Below are 23,732 nucleotides of genomic sequence, written 5' to 3' on the forward strand. Positions count from 1 at the left end.
AGGAAGAGAGATTTCTTTGTATTGCCAGAGTTGACTAGCCAATTCATCCACCGTTTGTTCCTCTCCATCTTTCCAGGTCATCACTGCCAATGAGTTGGCATATGACGATGGTGCGCTCCTTATAAACTTCTGCCACATGGGTCGTGTGCACCTGACCTCATCTGGATCTTTGGATAGCTGTCCATTGTTCATGTCACCAGAAATCACCTCCAGCACAGCTAATTCCCTCAGGAATTGGATACCCTTCTCCATGGTGATCCATTTGCCTGGGCGATATATGACATTTTCCTTGAAGGGATACCTTTCCTTCACACTTGTCAAGAGTCGACTCCAGAGGCTGAGGACTTGTGTCCCTTTTCCAATCGCCAATGCCCCCTTCCCTCGAAAGGGATCCCAGCTGCTTGGCTTCTTTACCCTCTAATTCCAGGCTACTGGCCCCATTATCCCAGCACCGGAGCAGCCAGGTGACAATATGTTCGCCTGGACAATGGCTGAAATCTTTTCTTATATCTCGCAGCTCACTCAGGGATAGGGATTGGGTGGTTACTGCCTCGTTTATGAGTTCTTCCTCTTCTTCCTCCCCGAGCAGTGGCCAGCCCTCCTCCTCCCGTTCTCGTGATGGCCCTTCTCCAGGGTAGTCTGCCTTGTCCACTTCTTCCTCTGGCTCCCTTTTAGAAGAAGCGTATTCCTCCCTTACTAAACGAGCCGACTTCCGCTTCCAAGATTTCTTCTTGTGTATGGGGGCAACTGATACTGGCACAGGTTGGCTCTTTGGTTCAGCCGCAGGGCGTATCGCCAGGGTTGGAGTGGCCGCAGGGCCTGTTGCCGGGTTGGAGTGGCCACAGGGCCCATCGCTGGGGTCAGAGTGGCAGCAGGGCCTGTCGTTTTATTGTCAGATCCAGAGACTTTCTCTTCCCCTTGAGGGTACTGAAAAATGTTGAACAGGGCTCGGTAGGCATGGGCCAGGCCCCAGCATGTTGCAGTGATCTGTGTCTCTCTGGAGTTGCCAGGGTGACAGCATACTTCTTCCAACTATTCTACTAACTTTTCAGGATTCTGCACTTGCTCAGGGGTGAAGTTCCAAAACACTGGGGGTGCCCATTGGCCTAGGTACTTGCCCATCCTATCCCACACACCCTGCCACTCATAACTGTCCAGCCTTGGGGCAGATCTCTGGATGATATTCTTAAATTGCTTATTAAGTTTAGACAAAACCGAAACAATATTCCCAAGAAATACCAATAGAAGTATCTTAACTACCCAAGGATGTTCAAGATACTGAAAAGTTACTGTAATGAAGGAGGAAACGTCATAGAAGAAGGTAGTGACACTGCCATTCTGTATTTCCTCCATAAATAAACTCTCAGAGGAAGGACTGTAATTGCTAATTGTCTCCACGAAGTGGTACACCAAGTACAGTAATGGCTTCAGCACGAAGCTCAAATACCAGGTTAAGCTCAAGGTCAGTGTTTTAATAACAAACCTCCCAGGCAAAACATCACTAATCACCACAGACCACAGCAAACTGCAAAACCCAACACCAATCTCTAACACGTACAGCAAAAAAAAGAGCATGATGCGGATTAGACAAACCAATATCGAGAACAGAAGAAGCAACATTGTGACCCGCAACTGTTAACAGATATAAATTCCTTAATGCGCTCCAGTTCATCTGTTATTATCTCAAACCCTTCGAGCCCCACATTGGGCGCCAAAAAGAACTGCGTGGTTTAACCTCAGTCGGCAACTGAGCACCACACAGCTGCTCGCTCACTCCCCTGCCCCCCCTCCCCCCCCTCAGTGGGATGGGGGAGAGAATTGGAAGAGTAGAAGTGAGAAAACTCGTGGGTTGAGATAAAAACAGTTTAATAATTGAAATAAAATAATAACAATATAATAATAATAATAATAATATACACAGCAAGTGATGCACAGCACAATTGCTCACCACCCGCCGACCGATGCCCAGCCAGTCCCTGAGCAGCGGCCCCCCCGGCCAGCTTTCCCCCAGTTTATATACTGAGCATGACGTCACATGGTATGGAATAGCCCCTTGGCCAGTTTGGGTCAGCTGTCCTGGCTGTGCCCCCTCCCACCTTCTTGTGCACCTCCAGCCTTCTCAGTCCGCAGAGCATGGGAAGCTGAAAAGTCCTTGACTAGTGTAAGCACTACTTAGCAACAACTGAAACATCGGTGTGTTATCAACATTGTTCTCATCCTAAATCCAAAGCACAGCACTGTACCAGCTACTAGGAAGGAAATTAACTCTATCCCTGCCAAAACCAGGACACCTAGGCACACAGGGGACAACAGGGCTGTGCTTCTCATAGACACGTCATGGGAGGAGAGTGTTCCTGCTGCTGGCAGGTGCCAAAGGGGTGTAGGTCAGTGGAAGAGGACCCGCTTTGCACGTGGGAGGTCCTGGCTTCCATCTCCAGGGCTGCTTTTGCTCTTACTCCCTGGCCTCAAGTGGGTGAGTGCTGGAGCTGGGGCACTGCTCCTCTCCAGGTGCTGTGGGCCTGCCCTGACCTCCCAGGGCCTGGCTGAGGAGTGAGGAGGGCTGTGTGCACTGCCTCTGCTGAGCCCCCTCCTGGAGGAGAGGCAGGCAGCTGTGCTGGACCTGAGCTCAGGTCACTACCCTGCACCACAGATCCACCCCACACACCAACCAGGGGCCCTGCTTGGAGGCAAGGGGTGGCCCTCAGGGAGGGGATAGACATCAGCAGCAGACTGGGTGCTGGCAATCCTTCCTGGATGCACTGAGAGATGTGGTGTGAGGGTGCTGGTCCAGCCCAGGTGTCCTTTGGGACCAGGGCCACACTGCCCTGGTGGCTCTCCAGGGGTAAGGCTGTGAGATTGTCCTGTCTCCAGGTGGAGATCCCATACCACGTGGGAAGTACCTGTCTATGCCAACGGGTAGGGATGTCCGAGCTGGAGGAGCGACACTCCTTACCCTGACCCTGTCTCCCGGTCCTTTTCCCTCTGCCATCACCACTGGCTTGAGCAGAGCCGCAGCTCAGGGAACCCGGAGCTGCTGAGGTCAGGCACAGCTCTGCAGAGGTGGAACTGGTGGGGCCGGCACCCACCTCTTGTTCCTGGGGGGGTTGGTGGCTCTGTCCACCCCATGTCAGTGGGAACAGGGAAGCACAGGCCTGTCCACAGCTGTGCAGAGGTGGGGAGGGCAAGGAGATGGTGCCTTGGCTGCTCCTCTGACAAAAACCTCTGCAACCAAAACGGGGTGTGAGACCCAATGTTTCACTGCAGGGTGCCCAGCCCCTGGGAACAGTGAGCCCAGATTCAGAGAAATAAGGTATAAAAGTGAAGCAAAGAAGAAGGGGGGTTGTGGGGATATCTTCTGAACACAGGACGGTGGGTGCCAGTATGGACACTGACCTGCAGATTCAAGCCACCCCAGGCAGGGACAGGGGAGAAAAGCCCAGTGTCTGTCCCATGCCACCTCCCCACCAGCTCGGCCCTCCCGCAGGTGTAGTATTTCTCCCTTACTCTGGCACCTGGCAGAGGTTTGCCTCCTCCTCCTCCTCAGGGAAATGAGAGCCAGGCCCTGGGTGTGGGTGAGGGGCAGCACACCTGAGCAGAAAGAGCCCATTTCAAGGCATTTGGGGCCTGACCAGTCTGGCCCTGCAGGCTGGGTTCATTCTCTGCAGCAGTGCGGGATCATTTGTGCCCCAGATCTGTGCAGGCTCCTGCAGCTCCTGAGGACCTACATGAGGGGCCTGACGGTGAGAGCCCAACCCTCTGCACTGCTGCCCCACGCTGGGAAAGGCCATGGGAGAGAGTAGCCTTCCTAGGGTGAGACCCCCAAGGTGATGGGTGACGCACATGGGCACTGCAAACACAGCCTCCATCCCCTGGGAAACGCCCACCGGGGCAGGCTCCAGCCCTGCATGTCCACAGGGAGAGGTGGGCCCAGAGCTGGGGAGGGAGGGGCTGGCTCCGGGGCCAGGGGCTGCCAGCAGGAAACCTCTAGGGACCAGGGCAAAGGAGTGTGTGAGCCTGGGCTCCCCCCAGACCCCCACAGGGTCACCCCAGGGGTGGAGGAGCTCCCAGCAGGGAATGGGCCAACGCTGTCATGGCAGAGGCTGTTGGTGACGGCTGCCTCCTCCCCTCTTCTGCTCTAGGGCCAGATCCTGCTCTTTACAGTGACCTGCGGCTGCTCCCCGCAGGGAGCCCTGCTGTGGACACCCAACGCACCTTCCGGCCTGCAGCAGAGAAGCCCATCAGGGAAGAGCTGGAGGGCTGTGGAGACCCAACAGCAGGAGCAGGGAGGGCAGTTTAGGCTCCAGGTTCCTGCCCAAGTGTCAAACCCTTCTCCCCACACGGCTCCTGTGTGAAAGGTTTCTCTGCCCATGGGAGCTGGGACAGGTGAACGCCCCAGCCGAGGGAGAGGGACCCTGGCTCAACTCCCAGCAGTGCCTGCATTAGGGGAGGGACACAAAATACCCTCTGCCATGGAAATGTGCCCACGTTAGCACCCTCCCAGGCAGGCCCTTCTCCAGGCCAGGGGCTGGATGGCAGCTGTGGGTTCCAGTCCACGTCTCACAGGGATCCTTTCTCCCTCCCCCTGGCCTCTCCCTCATCTGCCTCCCACAACGCTGAGGGAAAGGTCCCCCCACCAACCCCCCCCACTCCCATCCCCCCTGCACCTGCACACAGGTACTGCCCCGACACAAACCGACACTGTCACCCCTGGCGAGGCAGCAGGAGGGCAGGGGTGGAGGTAGGAGCGCAGCAGGAGGAGGGGTTCCCAGGGCTGCCATGGGGCCTTAATGCCCCTGCCCAGGAAGGAAGGCAGCTCTGGGGCTGTGATAGAAGTTCTCGGGGTCTGCAAGGACCCCCAAGGCAGCAGGAACAGCCCATGGAGACTGGAGTCCTGGCAGAGTCATTGAAGGGGCAATCCCAGGCCCGTGTTCCCCAGCAAGTGGCTCTGTACCCTGTGCCAGGGCAGTGGGGAGGACAGCTGCCTCCTAACCGCTGTGGGAGATGAGCCGTGGGCCGTGATCCCCCCTGTGGCTGGCTGGGGTGTTCAAGGCACCACGGCCACCTTAGGGCTCACTTCTGTGGGGCCACAACCCAGGCCTCATCCCAACATGGCAGCTCTGTCGTGGGACCAGCATGGTCCTGGGGGAAAGAGCAACTGGGGAACCCCGAGGTGAGGAGATGGGCGTTCCTGCTGGGGTGCATCACGGGACCTTGCAGAGAGCCATTTTTGTTGGAAACTTTTGCTGGCAGGATGGAAATATCAGCAGGAATATTCCCCTGGAACCATGGGCTCTCGCAGCCCCACAGCCTGACCCTGAGCCTGCTGTCCCGAGATGTGCCCATTCCCCTCCACCATGTCTTTGTGCTCTGCTCCCCCCCAGTCAGCCTCAGGGAGACACCCCGACACCTGGGCAGGCAAGCACCAGCTCTGGCTCAAACCCCCAAAGACTTTTATTAAGAACAAATATGGAGGCACAGCGTAAAAACAGCATAATACAAATAGAGGACATGCCCAGCTGTTTCTGCTGCCCGTGGGAAAAGGGAAACAGTTCCCTGGTGCTCACGGCTCTCCCAGCTGCACAGTCCTCTCCTCCCTCCCGGCTGCACCCAGCTGCACGGCAGGGACGGGCTCTCCTGCTCTGGGCATCAGGGACTGTTGTGCACTGTCCGCTGGTATCGCAACCTTTGTGTCCTCAGGGCGATGCGCCAGAGACACCTCTTCAGCATCGTCATAGCCCATGCTCTCTGGGGACAGGGACCAGGCATCTCCCTCAGCTCCAGGGGCCCCAGCACTTCTCTGGGAGCGCAGGTTTGCCCCTGCAAGCAGCAAGGCAGGCCATTGCACATTCACCCCATGGGGTGCCTCTCCTGCTTTGTAGATCTCCAGCCTCCCGTCTCCTCACTAGTCCTGAGATGTTCAGGTCTCTCTCCCACCCCCTGGTCCCCCCAAGGAAAAATTCCCAGGGCAGGTTCCCCCATCCCAGGAGGCTGGGCTCTCAGTACAGCAGCGATTCATCCAGCACCAGGGATGGCACCCCAGGAACCGGTAGCGCTATCTTTCCCTCTCACCTCCGGGAGCATCCCTGGGCCTTGCTCCCTCCTCTGGCGCCCTGGGCATTTCCCAGTCTCCCTGCCCAGGGGAAGGATCCTCCCCAGGGTCAGAAACCTCCCTGGCATCATCATAGCCATCTGCTGGGTCTCCTCCGAGCAGGACAGGGACATCTGAAAGGAGAGGGGAGCTGGTGAGAGTGAGAAGATACACCCTGCAGAGCAGAGGATGGGAGGATGCGCAGGGACATGGGGCTCAGACACTGGTGTTGGCAGCACCACAGGAGACACCCAGTGTGCTCCCCAGCTCTGACGGTGACACTCAGTGACACCGCTGTCCATCACATGTCTGCAGGGACAGGACATCAACCCCTTCCTGCCCCTGTTACCTGGTGCTGAACGTGGACCATCCTCCTCCTCACTGTCCCTGGGGTAGGGCTGCAGCTTGGTCAGGGACCCCTCTGAATCGGAGCCTGGAGAGAGGCACAGTGGGTGTTACGGGAGTGCGCTCTGCTCCCCTGGCTTGTGGTCAGTGCTGCTGGGGACGGGGGACCCACGGAGCCAGGGCTGAGTGGGGAGGAGGGCTCAGGACTCACCCTGCTCCCCTGGGATCAACCCTGTCTCAAAGGGCCTCCCAGAGATGCCTGGGGACAGCCCCTTCCCTCACCCCTCAGGTGTCACATAGGGGTGCAGGGACAGGCAGAGAGGGGCTGTCCCCGGCTGGGATGGGCAGAGCTGGTGGGGAGGAAGCTTCTCTCCCAGGCCCAGGACCTGGCTGCTCTCCCCACAGAACCCACAGACCCCAACTCCATGGGCCAGGGGGTTGCAGTGGGTCAGCCCCGGGTGAGGGCCAGGGGAAAGAGTTCTGCACATGTGCCCCTCCATGAGGGACCCACACCCACCTGACTGACTGAACCTTGCCTGCTTCTCCCACGCTGGGCTGTAACCGATCTCCTCATACACGGCCTCAGAGAAGGGCTCCCAAGCGCGCTCGGAGCCTGCGGATAGAGGCAGGGCTGGCTCAGGGACAGGCAAAGAGGGGACAGAATCCTGCCCTGTTCCCCCAGCCCTGTTCCCCTGGGCCAGCCCAGGGCTGTCCCCACAACACAGACCCGCTGCGCTGTTCGGTCACCGCTGCCACTTCCTCAGTGAGGGCAATGTCTCCATGGAGATGATCTGGGGCAGTGACACCCTTGCACCGTCCCTTCAGAGACAGACCTTCTGCCCCTCTGGCCCCTGGGTCAGGTCCCTGGTGCTGAGCTTGGAGCAGCTCCCGCTTTTCCTCTCCCCCTGGAGCTTCCCCCTCTCTGCCCCATGGATCCAGAGCATGGCACATGCCCTGCCATGGGGAGGTCAGGGTTGGGCAGAGGAACAGCCTGGGGGTCTGAAACCACGAGTATGGACCCTGCTGCCCCACGTTCTTCCTGGCATCTCCCCTGACCCAGAGCCCACTCCAGCGCTGCCCAGAGTGCTGCCAGTGGCAGGTCCTCAGCTGTTTCCCCTCTGCTCCCATCTGTCCCAGCCCAGCTCAGCCATTTGTTTCCTTGCCTCATCCCTAAATCCTCCCTGTGTCCTGACTCTCTCTACCCCTTGCTGCTGGTGGCCCATGGTCAGGCAATCAATGGGGCAGCACATGGGAATGCAGGCAGCACACACTCTTGTCCCCCCAGCTCTGCCTGTACCACTCACTGACACCCCACAGCACCCCTGGCCTTGCCAGGAGGCATCTTCCCCTGGGACCATGGGGGACAGACCCACCTCTGCGCCCAGCCCTGGCGCTTCGCACTTGCCCGGCCAGGAGGGCCAGGAGCAGGCAGAGAAGGGCTCCCAGGATGATGCAGATGATGACGGGCAATGAGACACTCCTGCTGCTGGTCGGACGGCCCCGAGTGGGATCTGCATGGGCAGGAACACAGAAAGGGCAGCACCAGACCTGGGAGAGGTGTGGGGCCAGGACACCCCAGTCCTGACCCCCATTACACCGGGGGTAAGGGGCCCCAGGGGGTGAGTGATGGGGAAGCTCCCACCCTACTGAGTAAATGACAGCCCTATCCAACCCCCTCCACCGCTACCCCGGTGCCTCCTCTCAGGAGCTTCACACCCCGACAAGAAAGCCCTTCCCTCCAGCTGCGGGTCACAGCCTGACCTCAAGAAGACCCAGCGCAGCCAGGGAGGACAGGTTACCTGTTCGGGGCGTTGGTGCTGCCGTCCTGGGTGCAGCTGCAGAGGAAGAGAAGGAGACTGGGCTGAGAGAGTGGGCATGCAGCTACCAGGGAGCCTCCTCTCTGACATGCCGTGTGTGTGTGTGTGTTTATATGTGTGTGAATGCATGCATGTGCTTTTAGACATCCCTGACACATCCCACACAAATTGCCCCTCCTGCAGGGCTGCTCAGGGTGGCTGGAACAGAGCCCAGGGCCCTGCTCTGGGACACGGGTAGGATAGCACAAGCACGCTGGAAGATGCCCCTGGGGCCTGCAGAGCCCTGCTGGGTAGAAGACGGAGGACATCCAGCCCCACAGAAGCAGCTGCCCACTTGGGAACAGGCTCCCATGTTCTGCAGGGACAGCCTTGCTCTCAGGAGCTCTGGAGCCATGATGGGACCCAGCAAGGAAGAACGCCTTCCCTGGCTGCTTGCCAATACCCCCGTGAGGAGTCCCAGCCCTGCCACTCACCTGAGCAGTTCACGGCAGCATCCTCCTTGTGCCGGCAGGCACCACTGTCCCCAGGACGAGCCCAGCAGTCCTGCAGAGATGGCTCTGTCCCCCGGCACTCCACCTGCTCCAGCCAGATGGGACCCGTCCCCTCCCCAAATGCAGCCTTGTCCAGGGCAGACACTGCAGGGCCACAGCCCAGCTGCCTGCATGCCACCTCGGCATCCTGCATGTCCCAGGAGTCGTCGCACACCGTCCCCCAGGAGCCGCGGTGCCAGACCTCCACTCTGCCCAAGCACCCATTCTTGCCTCCCACGGCACGAATCTTCTCCCTGTCTGGAGAAGGCAGAGACCTTCCAGGGCACTGGGACAGCAGGCAGAGCCCTGCCAGGTGAGAGGGGCATGCAGAGGAGCAGCTACCTGTGCAGCTTGTGGAGTTTGGGCACACAGTCCCCAGGGCTGGGGGCGTTTCTGACCGTCTCCCTGCAGAAGGAAAAGCTGGGGTGAAGGGGCTGCTGCAGGGGAGTCATGCAGCAGAGGGTGGGGTACAGCTCTGCTCACACCTCCCCGTGCTGCCTCGCTCACGGCAGCAGCTGAACCCTGGTCATTCAGGGGACACACACAGCAATGTGGGGGACCCTGACTGCTCAGCCCCAAAGGGACCCTGGTTCACAGAAAAGCAGGAGGGTGTCCATGGAGGGGACGCTCCTCGGAGCGCTGGCTGGTCTCTCCTGAGACCTTGCCTGGAGACACCTCTGCCTCCCCCGGGCACTGCTGGGAGCCCGGCTGGCAACTGCTGGTGAATGTGTGGGGCTCTGAGAGCTGAAGTCCCATTTGTGCCACCAGAAGCAGCAGGGTCTGGCACGTAAGGTAAAAGCCCCTGTGGGCCTTGTCTCTGTACTTGACTGTGCCCAGCAGGGAGCAGGAGCTGGGGGGATGCTGGTGCCCGGGTAGCTCAGAATTACCATTGCAGGTGATGTGGGTCTCATCTTGCAGGTCATCGCACGACTGTGGGTCCCAGGGAGCGGAGGGACACTGCCAGAAGGAGCTGTTTCTCTCCCCACACTCCACACGATCCAGCCAGGCGGGGCCAGACACCGTACCATAGGGCAGGCGTGTTTCCAGGAACCCTCCATCCCCGCAGCCCAGCTCCTTGCATGCCAGCGACACTGTTTCAGGAGTCATTAAGTTGGAGCAAACACTCCCCCACGTCCCGTTATAGAAAACCTGCAGGCGCCCGGAGCAGCCATCGCTGTTCTCCAGCCTCAGGTCCACGAACTCTGGGAGGAAAGTGGCCAAAGGGGAACATGCTGGTCTGGGGCTGTGGGAGCAGGGACACCCCTGCACCCCCCAGGCCCTCAGCCAGGCAAAGGCACGTCCAGCAAGTCCCCCTTGCACACATGGACAGAGAAAAGTCCCGGATGGACAGACAACCCTGCCCTCCCCGCTCACCCTCAGGGACAGCTGAGCTCACCGGGGAACCCTGGTGGGACTGAGGAGACCCATGCATTGGCACCCCCGGGACGAGCTTGGGCAGGGGCCGAGAGGCAGCCAGGGACAGCCTCGGCTGTTGCCATCTCTCCCCTCATCCCAGCCTCCCCAGGCACTGGGGCCTGGGGCTATGGGAGCAGAGAAGCCTCTTCACCCCCCAGGCCCTCAGCCAGGCAGAGGCACGGCCAGCAAATCACCCTTTTGCCAGGGGGCAGAGAGAAGTCCCAGACGGACAGACACCCATGCCCTCCCCACTAACCCTTGGGGACAGCACAGCTTACAAGGGACCTCTAGTGGGACTGAGGGGGTTTGTGCATGTGTGTCCCCAGGACAGGCTCAGGCAGAGGCTCAGAGGCAGCCAGGGACAGCCTCGGTCGCTGCCGCCTGTCCCCTCGTCCCAGCCTCCCTGGGCACTGGGCTCCCACCACAGCTCCCGGCACAGACCTGAGCAGATGACTCCTGCGTCCTCTTTGTGCCCACAGTCATGCTGCCCCCAGGACCCTGCTGAGCAGTCCCAGAGAGCAGCTTCGGCCCCAGAGCAGTTCACGGCATCCAGCCAGATCTGCCCAGAGCCTTCCCCGAACTGAGCAGAGCCAACCGCCTTCACCGCCCCTCCGCAGCCCAGCTGGTGGCAAACAACAGTGGCATCGGGCAGGTCCCAGCCATCATCGCAGATGGTCCCCCAGCTGCCCTGGTAGTAGATCTCCACTCTCCCAGCGCAGCGCCCAGGCCCGTTCACCAGCCGGACCTGCCGGCTCCCTGCAGTGGGAAGAAACCCCAGCTGTCATTAGGGGCGGTGCCCACCCAGCCCAGAGCCTGGGGGGGGCCTGTGCAGTGCCACTTACCCCGGCAAACGACCCCCACGTCCTCTGCAATCCCTGCTGCCAGCATGCTCTCGGGCAGGGAGGTGTTGCAGAGGGTCAGGTTGGCCTCGTGCCCTGCACACCTGACCCCTCGCAGCCCCACAGGACCTGTCCCTCTCTGAGGCTTCGGGGGGTTGTAAGCTGTCTCTGCCTCTCCGCACCGCAGCTGCCGGCACACCACGCTGGCCTCCCGCATGTCCCAGTGGTCATCCAGGACCCTGCCCCATGTCCCGTGCTGGAAGATCTCTACTCGTCCGTCGCACCGACTCCCTCCAAGCACCAGCCGCAAGGACGCGGAGCCAGCTGGGCCTGGGGAGAGCAGCCATGCCCCAGCCCTTGGTGGCACCAGGGAGGCAAGCAGCCTGCGGCACGTCTCCAGGCTCTGGCACCCTTTCAGGGCCTTGAAGCTCTGCCTGCCTGTCCCCAGCCCTCTGCGGGAGCTCCTGGGCCAGGGCTCCATGGGGCTGGTTGCCCAGTCCCTGAGCCTTCCTGAGCCAGACGCCAGCTTTGCTGTTGGCGGGGCAGAGACACACAGCACGTCCCTGCCAATGCAGTTGGGGCAGCTTCCGCAGGAGGCAGCAATGGCCAGCAGTGGCCTGGGGATGGGCAGCACCAGGACAGGCTTTGCCCAGCCTCAGCACTGGCACTGCTGAGACACCAGGCACAGCCCACACATCTCTGCCCATCTACGTCCCTGGGAATGGGGGACTGGGAGCCTGTGTCCCTGGCAGGGAGCAGAGCGAGGGGGGCCTCTCTGAGCAAACAGGATGAGTTTGGGGCTTGCGCTGACCAGAAGGCAGGGCAAAGCCGAGCCCTTCTCTGCAGCTCACCCCCCTGGTCTGCCGCTGCTGCCGGGGGCACCCAGGCAGCCCCTGTGATGGTGAGTTCAGGCTCTGAGGGTATCTCTCTGTGGCTGGAACAGGGCTGTCTGCAGCCAGGGGGTTGGCGATGATCCCCGCAGCGCTGCCCCGGGCCCATCCCACAGTGGGAGTTCAAAGGAGCCCAGGCCTAGTAGTGGCCCCGGAGCCTGAGCTGCTGACCCGGGGGGCAGAGACGACTGCTCCTGTTCAGTCCTCAGCTCTCCCACAGCAGAGCAGTTGGTCCGAGCAGGCAAAGCCCTCCAGATCGCTTCTGGTGAAGCCAGGGTTTCTCCAGGGAGAAATGCAGCCTGGCACTGCAATGGGGTCCCCTGCTTTGGATTTCTCTCTCATGCCAGGGGAAAATGAAGTTAATCCTGTGTTTTCCCAGCACTCACCTGAGCAAATGACAGCAGCGCTGTTCTCATGGGAGCATGGTGAGGCCCCCAAGGCAGTCACTGGGCACTGTCCCAGGTGAGCTTCTGTCCCATCACAGTGGAATGAGTCTTTCCAGACAGGGCCGGTTCCTCTCCCAAAATGCCCTCCTCTGGGAATGGACTCAGCAAACCCACAGTCGAGGTGACGACAGAGAACGTGGGCATCCAAGAGATCCCAGTGGGAGGCACAGAGAGAGCCCCAGGTCCCCAGCACATGGACCTCCACCCTCCCCTCACATGCCGTGCTGCCGTTCACCAGCCGGAACCCTGTGAACTCTGGGAAAGAGAAGGATGAGAGAGGGCGGACTTGTGCTCTTGCTCCCTCAGGAGCTAGAGGAGAGGCCAAATGGACGAGAGCCTGCCATCCTCCTCCTTCTGCATGATTTTAGGGCTGCAGACAACCACATCACCCCTGCTGTCCTCACACCTGGCACGGCACAGTCCCTGCCCTGCTCCCCTGTCCCCAGCACACCCCCTGGCATTTAACACCCCAACAGGAGTCCTTACGTGTGCAGGTGACACCAGCGGCGTCCGTGTGGGTGCAGGGCTGGTCTCTGGGGGACCCCATGGGGCAGAACACGAGGAAGGATTCATTCCCCACACACTGCAGCTCTCTGTCCCACATGGGACCAACACCTTCTCCAAAGTGAGCTGCTCTGGGGATGGACAGGGCTGTGCCACACTGTAACTCCCTGCAGACCACGTTGGCGGCTTTGGGACCAAAGTCTGAGTCACAGACAGTTTTCCACTGGGTTCCATCATGGATCTCCACGCGTCCTGAGCAGGGGCTGTTCCCTCCAACCAGCCGGACAAATCCTGGAGCAATCAAAGACCCCTGCGAGTTCCCAGAGCCCTCTGTCCGTTACCTGACCGCATCCCACCTAATCTCCAAGGAGGCCACGGGCAAAGAGTCCCACAAGCACCCCAGCAGCTCCCAGTGGGTGCTGATGGCACAAACACATCAGGGACTGCCTGCCGCTCCTCAGACATCAGCACAGCACTCATGGGCTGGCTTTTCTTCCAAACCCACAGCCACAGATACTGCTTAGAAAAACTGCTGCTGTCCTGGAGACCCTGGGATGCCTGGCACGGGCCCTAGGCACTTGCAGCGCTTGGAGCACTTGAGCCCAGGGAGATTGGCCCAGGCACTGTTGGCTGCTGCAGCCTGCTCTGCCTGCCGAGCTCAGTGCCAGGCTGAGGAACCCCTGGGAGCTACCAGAAATGCACCTCATTCCCAGAGGGTACACACTCTATGAGTGTACCTGCGGTTGCTGTCTCCACCAGCCCCAAGCTCCAACACCCACCCGGGGAGGGGTCCTCAGCCAGGGCCAGAAGTACACGGCCAGGCATGCACAGCCCCAGCCAACAGCTGGGCAGAAGGCAGGAGAGTAGGCAGAGGAGCAGCCCTGGACTGACACAAGCTCCCAAGGCAAGGACAGGCACCAAGGAGAGCCAGAAAGTGCTAGCAAATCCCCCGTGGCACAGGGCAGACAGCAGCTGGGGCCGACAGGAGAGGCTGGGCAGCAGGTCAGCACTGCCTGCACAGGGTTGTTTCCCTGTGAGCTGGCTCTCATGGGGTGACCCTGGAAGAAGAACGGGGTGGCCATGCCACCCTGCTCTTCTGCCCAAGCCCAGTGCTCCTCCCCTGTGAGCAGCCCCTCTGCTTTGGGGGGACTCATGTCTGCCAGGGAACACAACCCAACAGTCCCTGGCCACCTTGGGCCCTTCCCTGGGGCTGTGGGTGGCCACGTGAGCTGCTCTCAGTGCCTCTGCCATGGGGGGACCTGGTCCTCCATGCTGCCAGATAGTTCCTGCGTGAACAGAAGGAGAAAGTTGGGAACCAACAGAGACTGCGGGGCAGGGTGGGCATTCATCTTCCAGCCCCAGGCACCGATTGAGGGTGGGCTGAGCCACATCGGGGGTCAGGCAGGGACAGGTTCCCACTGGGCTTTCCTCAGGGACCGGGGAAACCAGGAATGAAAGTCCCAGCTCAGCAGTGTGACCGGCCACACTGGGCCCTCCTCTAGTACCCCCTTGTTTCCCTGAGGGCACAGCCAGGTCCCTTCCCCTATCCCGGCCACAAAGGTGAGGAATGGGCTGGTCCCTTACCTGAACACGTCACTCCAACATCCTCTTCGTGATAACAGTCGTTTTGACCCCATCCGTCGTGTGTACAGTCAGACAGGGCAGACTCAGTGCCATTACAACCAACTTCATCCATCCAAATGCGGCCAGATCCTGGCCCAAAGTACACAGGAGCATTAACAGCAGACCCACAGCTCAGCTGCTTACAAACCACTGCAGCATCGGCCATGTCCCAAGAGATACCACACACGGTCCCCCACTGGCCCTGGTGTTTCACCTCCACTCTTCCAGCACAGCGTCCGCCACCATTCTCCAGTCTCACCACCGCAGCCCCTTCAAACATCAACACGGGACCCATCAGGAGGGCGCTGAGCCCCAAACTGCAGGTCTGGAGGTCCCCCCTGCCCAGGCTGAGTCACAGGCACTGGAGTGGGAGTCCTCCCCCTTCTGGGCTGTCCCCGGGGCAGTGTGGGGGTTCCTTTTCTCCCCATGGGCTGCAAAGAGCTGGGGGTGCCCAGCAGCAGACCTGCTGTGCCATTCACCACCCCACAGCCTGCAGCACCTCCTCCCACCTCAACAACCTCCTGCCCATGCCCACCCGCACACCGTGGCTGGCGCTGCACAGAGCACCGTCTCCTCACCATCCCAGAAACCCCTGTACAGCCCTGTGCCCTCAGGCCCACAGCTGCCTCTCCCACCCAGAGAGCCACAGGGAAGGGCAGAAGTTCAATTGACTTGAGTACCTTCTGCCCCTCATCTCAGTGGCACCTGCAAAGAAACCCGTTCTCAGAAGTATCCCGATGACCTCGCTGGTACTCACTGGCCCTGGGCTGTGGGACAAGGGAACCGGCACTTACCCCTGCACAGCTGCACCCAGAGGAGCAGCCACATCACCTGAGGGAACTGGAGTCCCTCTGTGCCCATCCTGAGCCTCCTGCCCTGCTGGCACAGCCCTGCTGCACCTCACTCCCTCTCACGGCTCCGGGGGACTCACGGGGACAACAGCGGTGGGAGGGTAATATATCTCTGCAGATGCCGACCCAGCTGCAGGAGGAGCCAATCGAAGCAGCAGCACCTTTTTAGACATGATCAGGAGCTATCTCCCCTCCGACACAGCCCAGCCCTCCAATGAACTTCTCCAGCGCCGTTCATGACCATATATGAGGGATGGCTCCGCTTCGGGTGTCATGGCCACTGCGGTGGGGAATCATCACAGGACAGGGTTGGGGGGGGGGGGGGGGCAGGGAATGGATCTGTCACCCCTTGCATCTCGCTGTGGGGACCAGGGGCACTGAGCATCTCCTACGTTGGGCTCATCCAAGAGCCCAAGAGGCAAGTGCCCAGCCATCCCCATGCTACAGGAACCACAGGGCTGGGACGGCACGAGGGTTTGTGTGAGGATGGGAAGGAAACAGCCCCTGCCCCTCCTACAGACCCTGCTGTGCTGGCAACAGCAGCTGGGAAAGGTCCTTGGCCTGGACAAGAGCTCCATCCCAGGAGTGCTGGCTTGCAAAGCCCCATGGTGGGTCCCTTGCAGGAGCTGGAGCTGGGACATGTCCCTGCCCTGGCAGCAGACATGCAGCCCAGAGGCTCAGACATGTCCCTGACTCTCAGCCTGTCACCAAGGGGCCGTTATTCCCCACAGGCAGACTGGGAGCTGGAGCCTGCAGGTGCACAAACCACAGCCCATGTGGCCTCGCAGCCCTCGCCATGCTCCCCCCGCAGCGCCCGTGCAGGAAGTCTGTGGTTTCCTCCTGGCACCGTGCCCTGGCACATCCCTGCGGTGCCCCTGAGCCACCCCCACCCCGACTGCTCCAGCCAGGGCTGCAGGGGCTGCTCCTTCAGCCTTGCAGACACGGGCCAGGCAGCTCCCATCCCCCGTCATGTCCCTCTGATGCACACGGCTGCTCTGCACCGAGCCCCACAGCCACGGGGTGCTATGCGTTATATGACCTCACACCCTTCTACTTCTGCTGCTGTGTGCTCATGAGTTACACTGTCACACGTGCGGGTGTGCTGCGTATAGGCTTCTGCTAACCATGGTTCTTCCAAAATGCCATATTTGGTTGGGGCCTAAATATTATTTTGATGACATCGGAAGCACCCACACAAGCCATATGCCTGATCTTTGCCTAAAAGCTACTCAGGCACCAGTGAAATCACAAATTCATGCACAAGCCATGTGCATACTCCTGGCCTATGCGCCACTCAGCCACAGGTGATGTCATAGCATCTAAACCTGCCATGGGCCTGTTCCTGGCCTCTCAGGTATTCAGGCACCAATGACCTCACAAACACCTACACAAACTATTGGTCTGCTCCTAGCCTATCCTCTACTCAGGCACCAGTGACACAACTCAACCTACACCACCCATGGGCCTGCTCCTGGCCTATCAGATAATAGGGCCGAGTGACTTCACAAGCACCTACACAACCCATAGGCCTTGTCCTGGCCTATCAGCTAATCAGTCACAAATGACGTTGCAAACACCTACATGAGACAAGTTCTTACTCCTGGCCTACCAGCTTCTCAGGCCCCTGTGACCTCAAAATATCCAACACAAGACATGTTTCTCCCGGCCTACCAGCTACTCAGGCACCTATGACCTCACAAAGACATTCACAAGTAATATGCCAGCTCCTGGCCTATCATCTACTCAGGCACCAGTGACCTCAGAAGCGCCTACACAATCCATAGGCCTGTTCCTGGCCTATCAAATATTCAACCCAGAGTAACCTCACAAGTAGGTATCTGTCCATTTGCCATGTACTTGCCATTGACTTACTCAGGCTCCAATGACCTCACAAGCACCTATACCTGGTCCTGGCCTATCAGCTACTCAGCCAAGAGTGACATCACAAGTACATGCCAAAGCTCTGTGTCTCCCTCTTGCCTATCAGCTACTCAGGCACCAGTGACCTGATCACCACATATCCACCTATTTGCTATCTCCGCACCTATGAGGTACAAGGGAACAAGTGACCTCATCCAATCGCTTGCTCACTCCCCCCCCAGGAGGATGGGGGAGACAACTGGAAGGGCAAAATGAGAGAAAAACTCATGGGTCAAGATAATGACACTTTAAGAAATGGTGAAAAATAAAAAAAGGAAGGAAACACGGGATGGAGAAGCAATCACTCACACCAGCAGAAAGATCCCAGCCAGTCTCCAAGCAATGGCCACTTTGGAGAAACTCCCCTGCCAGTTTTAGTGCTGAACAAGACGCCATATGGCATGGAATATCTCTTTGGTCCGTTTGGGTCAGCTGTCCTGACTTTGTCCCCTCCCAGGCTCTCGCCCATCCCCAGCCTCCTCACTGTGGGGTCAGAATGAGAAACAGAGAAGGCCTTGACATTATGCCAGCACTCATCAGCAATAGCCACAACATCAGTGCGTTATCAACACCAGCCACCAGCGCAAAGCACAGCACCGTAAGGGCTGCTATCAGGCAAATGTACTCCAGCCCAGCCAGACCCAGGACAATCTCCACCCCTTATTCCATACCATTTGCATCCTGCCCAGGTCCTGTAGTATTCAATGCATTGTCATCAGCCACCACCACCCCTTTCCCTGCCCTTTGGCATGACATAAACACCGTGTACTGGGTGTGGCTGGTGTGGCTCAGGTGGACCTGGGCAAGTCCCAGCCCACTCCTGACTTCTCCCTTCACTCAGTCATCTGGAGTTTTTTGAAACATGCGATCAGATCTGGCCTTTTCCTTTTGTTTCTATTCACATTCAAACTAGAATTGTTCACTCCATTAGCTCTTATTAAAGAAGGTTTTATCCATTTCATACCTATGCTTTTGTGGCTATATTAATTTAACTTCTATAGCTTTATACTTGTTCATATATATGTAAACGTATACACATATACGCACATATAGAAGTCTATCTATAAAAATAACGTATCTGTTCTTAAATAAATACATTTGTTAAAATAATTAGACACTCCCTTTTATAGATATATTTCTATATATGTATATATTGCATATAAATGTATATATTTGTATATCTCAGCACTTCCTGGTCCAAGGGAGGCAGGCAGCCAATCACAGGGCTACCAGAGAACACATCCGTATGACAGTATCTAGAAATGGCTGCCAGCCAATCACAATGCAGGATGAAAACACATGGGGAATGAGGATGTCAGAAATGGCAGCTGCCCTTTATGTAATGACAGGCCCTTTGTGACGTGCCCCTGGGGACACCAGGACAGGCGGCCAGTCCTGCCAGCCAATCACGGGGCTGCCTGAGCGCTCGTAGGTATGACAGTGTCAAGAAATGGCCATTAGCCAATCACAGAGCAGTATGATCTTTAACAAAATGGCAGCTCACTGCCATGGAATGGCGGCACCGTGTCATAACATTGTGGCCAAACCAAAATGGCGGCCCCTGTGTTTGTAGGGGAAGGGCCTTCTGATGCACTTCCGGGTAAACCTGCCAGCCAATCACAGCAGAGCACATGACCGGTAGAGGAGAGCGACGTCCAGGGCAAATGGCCCCTGCAGCTGCTGGGAGGGGGCGGGACTTCCACCAGAAGCTGGTGGGTGGGGCACGTGTCGGGGCATGTCTCCCGTAGCAGTGGTGCTGGTGCTCCTGGCGTGTGCCAGGGCAGGGATCCCAGCACGCACGGGGGAGGCACGTGGGGAGGTACAAACACCCCAGCCAGAGCTGGGCCTCCAGAGCTGTGGAAGCCTCCAGTTTCCTCAGGTCTCCAGACCACGCGAGTGACTGTCTCGCAAAACATATGGGTAATTAAACCGACATAAAACACTGGCCCTGTTTGAGCTCTCGGGGCAGTTTGTCTGAGCTTCGCCTCCTGGGGAACCTGCAGCTGTCCCAGCACCACCTGTGGTCACCGTCTGAAACCGTCACAAAAGGACCCCTCGCTCTGTGTGTGTGTGAGGGTCTACACATGCGCTAGCATGTTCAATATTTTACTCTCGTTCATGACATCCAGCCAAAGCGTGTCTTACTCTCATCTGTGTACGGGTGTGTGGAAGGAGAATGGCTGCTCCTTTAAGGGTATCTCGTCAAGGACCTGTTTCAATGAAGCAAGGGATAATAAAACAATGGGAAAAGGAGGAAGCCATAAACAAGAACTTACAGGGACACAAACCTGACCGGCAAATGGTAAGGGAGGCAGGGATGGCAACCAAAGCTGGTCAGTCACACAAACCGATGACGGCATGTGAGAGGGTGAGAGGGTTTATTCCAGCAAGTTTATCTGACCGGGGACCTGGTTAATTGGGAAACTCAGGGGAAAAAAGGGACTCCAGAAGCAAAATACAATGAGACACAGCCTTGACAAAACAAATATGGAGTCCATACAAGGAAGGAACCTAGCCAGTCACAGTGATTGATGGGCCACCAAGGATCTACAGGCACGACTTCCAAGAGGATCAGCTGGACTTTTCAACTGATAATGTTGTGAATCAGAGGGACCCCAGTCTGAGAGGGGTGGGGGAATCGATAGATCTGTGCAAGGCCATGAGGGACATGCAGGGGAAGGGGCAAGAGGGAGGAACATAGAAGGGGTTAGACAGCAAAGGGTATAAAAGAGGCCAGTTGCATGTCAAACATGGTCAGTCAGTGTGCTTGTCTGGCTGAGAAATGCGCCTGACCACCGCAGTCTGTCGTGTCTTCTTATATCTTCTCATAAAACCTTGTCTTAACTGTCTCTCTGTAATCTCACTCTATCCTGTGTGTGTGCGTGTGCTGCAAGGACGAAGTGCCAGCTGCTGGTGAGACCTCTGTGTGTGTGTGTGTGTGTGTGTGTGTGAGGGGAATTTGGTGCCAGCTACTGGAGTCCGACCAAGGGTGTGGCTGTCCCTGGGCTGTGGTGTCAGCTAAGGGAGTGAGTGGGGTCTCGGTGCAGCTACTAGAGGCAAATGGGTGTCCCAGTGAAACTACTGGAGTGAGTGGGGTCCCTGGGCAGGTACTGAAGCAACTGGGGTCCCATAGCAACTGCTGGAGCATGTGATGTCTCCGTGCAGCTACTGGATTGAGTGGGGGTTCCCAGTGCAGCTACTAGAGGGAGAGGGGTCCCAGCGCAGCTACAGGAGCGAGTGGGGTCCCAGTGAAGCTACTGGAGTGAGTGGAGGTGCCAGTGCAGCTACTGGAGCAAGTGCAAGGGTCCCAGTGCAGCTACATAAACCAGTGGGATCCCAGAGCCGCTACTAGAGTGAGTGGGGTCCCTGTGCAGCTACTGCAGAGAGTCAGGGTTTCAGTACAGCTGCTGGAGCATGTGAGGGTCCCAGTGCAGCTCCTGGGTTGAGTGGGGGTCCCAGTGCAGCTACTGGAGCCAGTATGTCCCAGTACAGCTCTTGACACCAGTGGGTTCCCAGTACAACTACTGGAGCAAGTGTGATCTCAGTGCAGCTACTAGAGTGAGTGGGGTCCCTGTGCAGCTACTGAAGAGAGTCGGGATTTCAGTACAACTACTGGAGCATGTGGGGTTTCAGTGCAGCTCCTGGGTTGAGTGGTGGTCCCAGGGCAGCTACTAGAGGGAGGTGATTCCCAGTGCTGCTACTGGAGCAAGTGACTTCCCAGTGAAGCTACTGGAGCGAGTGGAGTCTCAGTGCAGCTACTAGAGTGAGTGGGGTCCCACTGCAGCTACTCAAGTGAGTGGGATACCTGTGCAGCTCCAGCAGCGAGTGGGGTCACAGTACAGTGACTGGAGCCAGTGGGGTCTCCATGCATCTACTGGCTCCTGTGGAGTCCCAGCACAGCTACAGGAGTGAGTGGGGTCCCAGTGCAGCTACTGGGTTGGGTGGGAGTCCCAGTGCAGCTGTTAGAACCAGTGTAGTGCCAGGGCAGCTACGGAGTGAGTGGGGTTTCCCTGTTTATCAGCACTGCCTTGTTTGCGTACCTGAAGCCCCCCTCCATCTCCTCCCCATCCCTGGATCTGATGGTAGCATTGCTGTACACAGCGATATCTCCAGCAGTGAACCCCCTCATCTACAGCATGAGGAACAAGGAGCTCAAGGATGCCATTAGGAAAATTATTCCTTGGACATGTTTCAATAGTGATAAAATTACCACCTTTCTCCACAAATGACTCCCAAAGTATTGGATTCCAGCCTTTTCTGTTTTCTGGGTTTTTTTTTATTTCGTTTTGTTTGTTTAAATCATTATCATTATTGCTGTTGTTACTGTCCTTCATGGTTATTATGTTTTGTACGGAAATGTTTGCATTTGCATCACTACATGTGAGGCATGTACCTACTCTGTGTCAGCTGGTGCCCTTATGAAAGTGTGTCTCTAACACTGGCTCAGAGCTGGCCTGTCTCATAGCATCTCTGTAGTAAAATGGGATCTCCCTGGTGCAGTGCTTTCAGGCTGGTCTCTTCCTCCAAAGAGGCCTGAGGAACTGCACCCCTGAAGTTCCTCTTCCTCCATGTGTTGGGGAGTAAAAGCTCAGTGTCCGTTTGTGACCTTTTGGAGACATAGGACTGGATGTAGGAGTCGCCAGTTGGTGTTAAGCATGGCTGCTATTCAAGCATGGTTAGCAGTATCTGAGCAACTTCCATCATAACAATATGACTTTAGAAAGAAGAGAAATTGAGAAAAGAGGACTGGTAGCTCAAAGGAAAATTGCTGAACTTGTTGGAGGGGAAAAAAAAGGCAAGAAGGGGAGCAGAAAATAAGCAAATTCAATCTGTTTTTAATTTACAGCAACAGAGAAGGCTTCTCTACACCTCCCCTTCCCTGGGCCGCAACCCTTGTCCTGTGCCTGATGTTAGCTCAAAGAGGGACGTGGCTCTGAGAGGTCAAACGCCAATTGTTTATGCTGTCTGTACTCTGGTTCACATATGGAAAGGGCAGAGAGAGAAAGCTCAAGTTGGAGATGCGTGGGAGATGGAAAGGACTGAGTCATGTCACTCCACTGTGGATATCTACATTTGTACAGATGGATGTGGCCCCAATGCCTAAAAAATTGGATGACTGATTCTCACCAAGGAAGCCGACAGTAACTTTATAGCCAATAGCACAAACAACCCTTCCAGAGGAGAGCATCTCCTGCTCTTGTGTGAGGTTCGTGCAGTCCTTGCTTTCTTGCTCTGAAACCCAGCAACCTACAGTCTGTCTGTTTAAGGTAGCCAACAAAGCCAGGATCAGGACAAGAAGACCATTTCCCACCACGATCCAAAAGTCGGAAAGGTTATGAAGGGGCAATAGTGTGGGCTGGAGCAACCATGGGCAAATCCAGGCACTGTGGGGTGATTTCCTTCTGTGAGACATGTAAGACTATCAATATGGGGAGAGACAGGAGTGAGAAGAGCTACTGCATGAGGAATTGCCCATCCGCAGCCTGGGTATCTCAGTTACTAAGGTCCTCTAAGAGTCAATAAAGAAACAGTCAATATTGCTCAAGGTCAGTGTTTTAATAACAAACCTCCCAGGCAAAACATCACTAATCACCACAGACCACAGCAAACTGCAAAACCCAACACCAATCTCTAACACGTACAGCAAAAAAAAGAGCATGATGCAGATTAGACAAACCAATATCGAGAACAGATGAACCAACATTGTGACCCGCAACTGTTAACAGATATAAATTCCTTAATGCGCTCCAGTTAATCTGTTATTATCTCAAACCCTTCGAGCCCCACGTTGGGCGCCAAAAAGGACTGCGTGGTTCAACCTCAGTCGGCACTGAGCACCACACAGCTGCTCGCTCACTCCCCCGCCCCCCCCCCCGCAGTGGGATGGGGGAGAGAATTGGAAGAGTAGAAGTGAGAAAACTGGTGGGTTGAGATAAAAACAGTTTAATAATTGAAATAAAATAATAACAATATAATAATAACAATAATAATAATAATAATAATAATAATAATAATAATAATAATAATAATATACACAGCAAGTGATGCACAGCGCAATTGCTCACCACCCGCCGACCGATGCCCAGCCAGTCCCCGAGCAGCAGCCCCCCTGGCCAGCTTTCCCCCAGTTTATATACTGAGCATGACGTCATATGGTATGGAATAGCCCCTTGGCCAGTTTGGGTCAGCTGTCCTGGCTGTGCCCCCTCCCAGCTTCTTGTGCACCTCCAGCCTTCTCAGTCCGCAGAGCATGGGAAGCTGAAAAGTCCTTGACTAGTGTAAGCACTGCTCAGCAACAACTAAAACATCGGTGTGTTATCAACATTGTTCTCATCCTAAATCCAAAGCACAGCACTGTACCAGCTACTAGGAAGGAAATTAACTCTATCCCTGCCAAAACCAGGACACCTAGGCACACAGGGGACAACAGGGCTGTGCTTCTCATAGACACGTCATGGGAGGA

At 57.1% G+C, this 23,732-nt stretch overlaps 2 protein-coding genes across 2 annotated transcripts in view; one reads left to right on the forward strand and one right to left on the reverse strand.

Annotated features, from left to right (window-relative positions):
- LOC143171631 (scavenger receptor cysteine-rich type 1 protein M130-like) overlaps positions 1 to 23,732 on the forward strand; it is a 201,344-nt gene that overhangs the window by 130,343 nt on the left and 47,269 nt on the right.
- The window catches only part of LOC143171613 (scavenger receptor cysteine-rich type 1 protein M130-like), a 30,970-nt gene continuing 12,744 nt past the window's right edge, over positions 5,507 to 23,732 (reverse strand). Inside the window, 14 exon segments of the mRNA XM_076360667.1 lie at positions 5,507 to 5,817; positions 6,070 to 6,222; positions 6,438 to 6,521; positions 6,951 to 7,046; positions 7,807 to 7,944; positions 8,233 to 8,268; positions 8,724 to 9,038; positions 9,123 to 9,185; positions 9,668 to 9,982; positions 10,638 to 10,952; positions 11,039 to 11,365; positions 12,312 to 12,626; positions 12,858 to 13,166; positions 14,460 to 14,777. Of these exon segments, the coding sequence (XP_076216782.1) occupies positions 5,561 to 5,817; positions 6,070 to 6,222; positions 6,438 to 6,521; positions 6,951 to 7,046; positions 7,807 to 7,944; positions 8,233 to 8,268; positions 8,724 to 9,038; positions 9,123 to 9,185; positions 9,668 to 9,982; positions 10,638 to 10,952; positions 11,039 to 11,365; positions 12,312 to 12,626; positions 12,858 to 13,166; positions 14,460 to 14,777 (3,041 nt within the window). The 3' untranslated portion in view covers positions 5,507 to 5,560.

The sequence above is a fragment of the Aptenodytes patagonicus genome, chromosome 29 (genome assembly GCF_965638725.1).
Source record: "Aptenodytes patagonicus chromosome 29, bAptPat1.pri.cur, whole genome shotgun sequence".
Taxonomy (NCBI): Eukaryota; Metazoa; Chordata; class Aves; order Sphenisciformes; family Spheniscidae; genus Aptenodytes; species Aptenodytes patagonicus.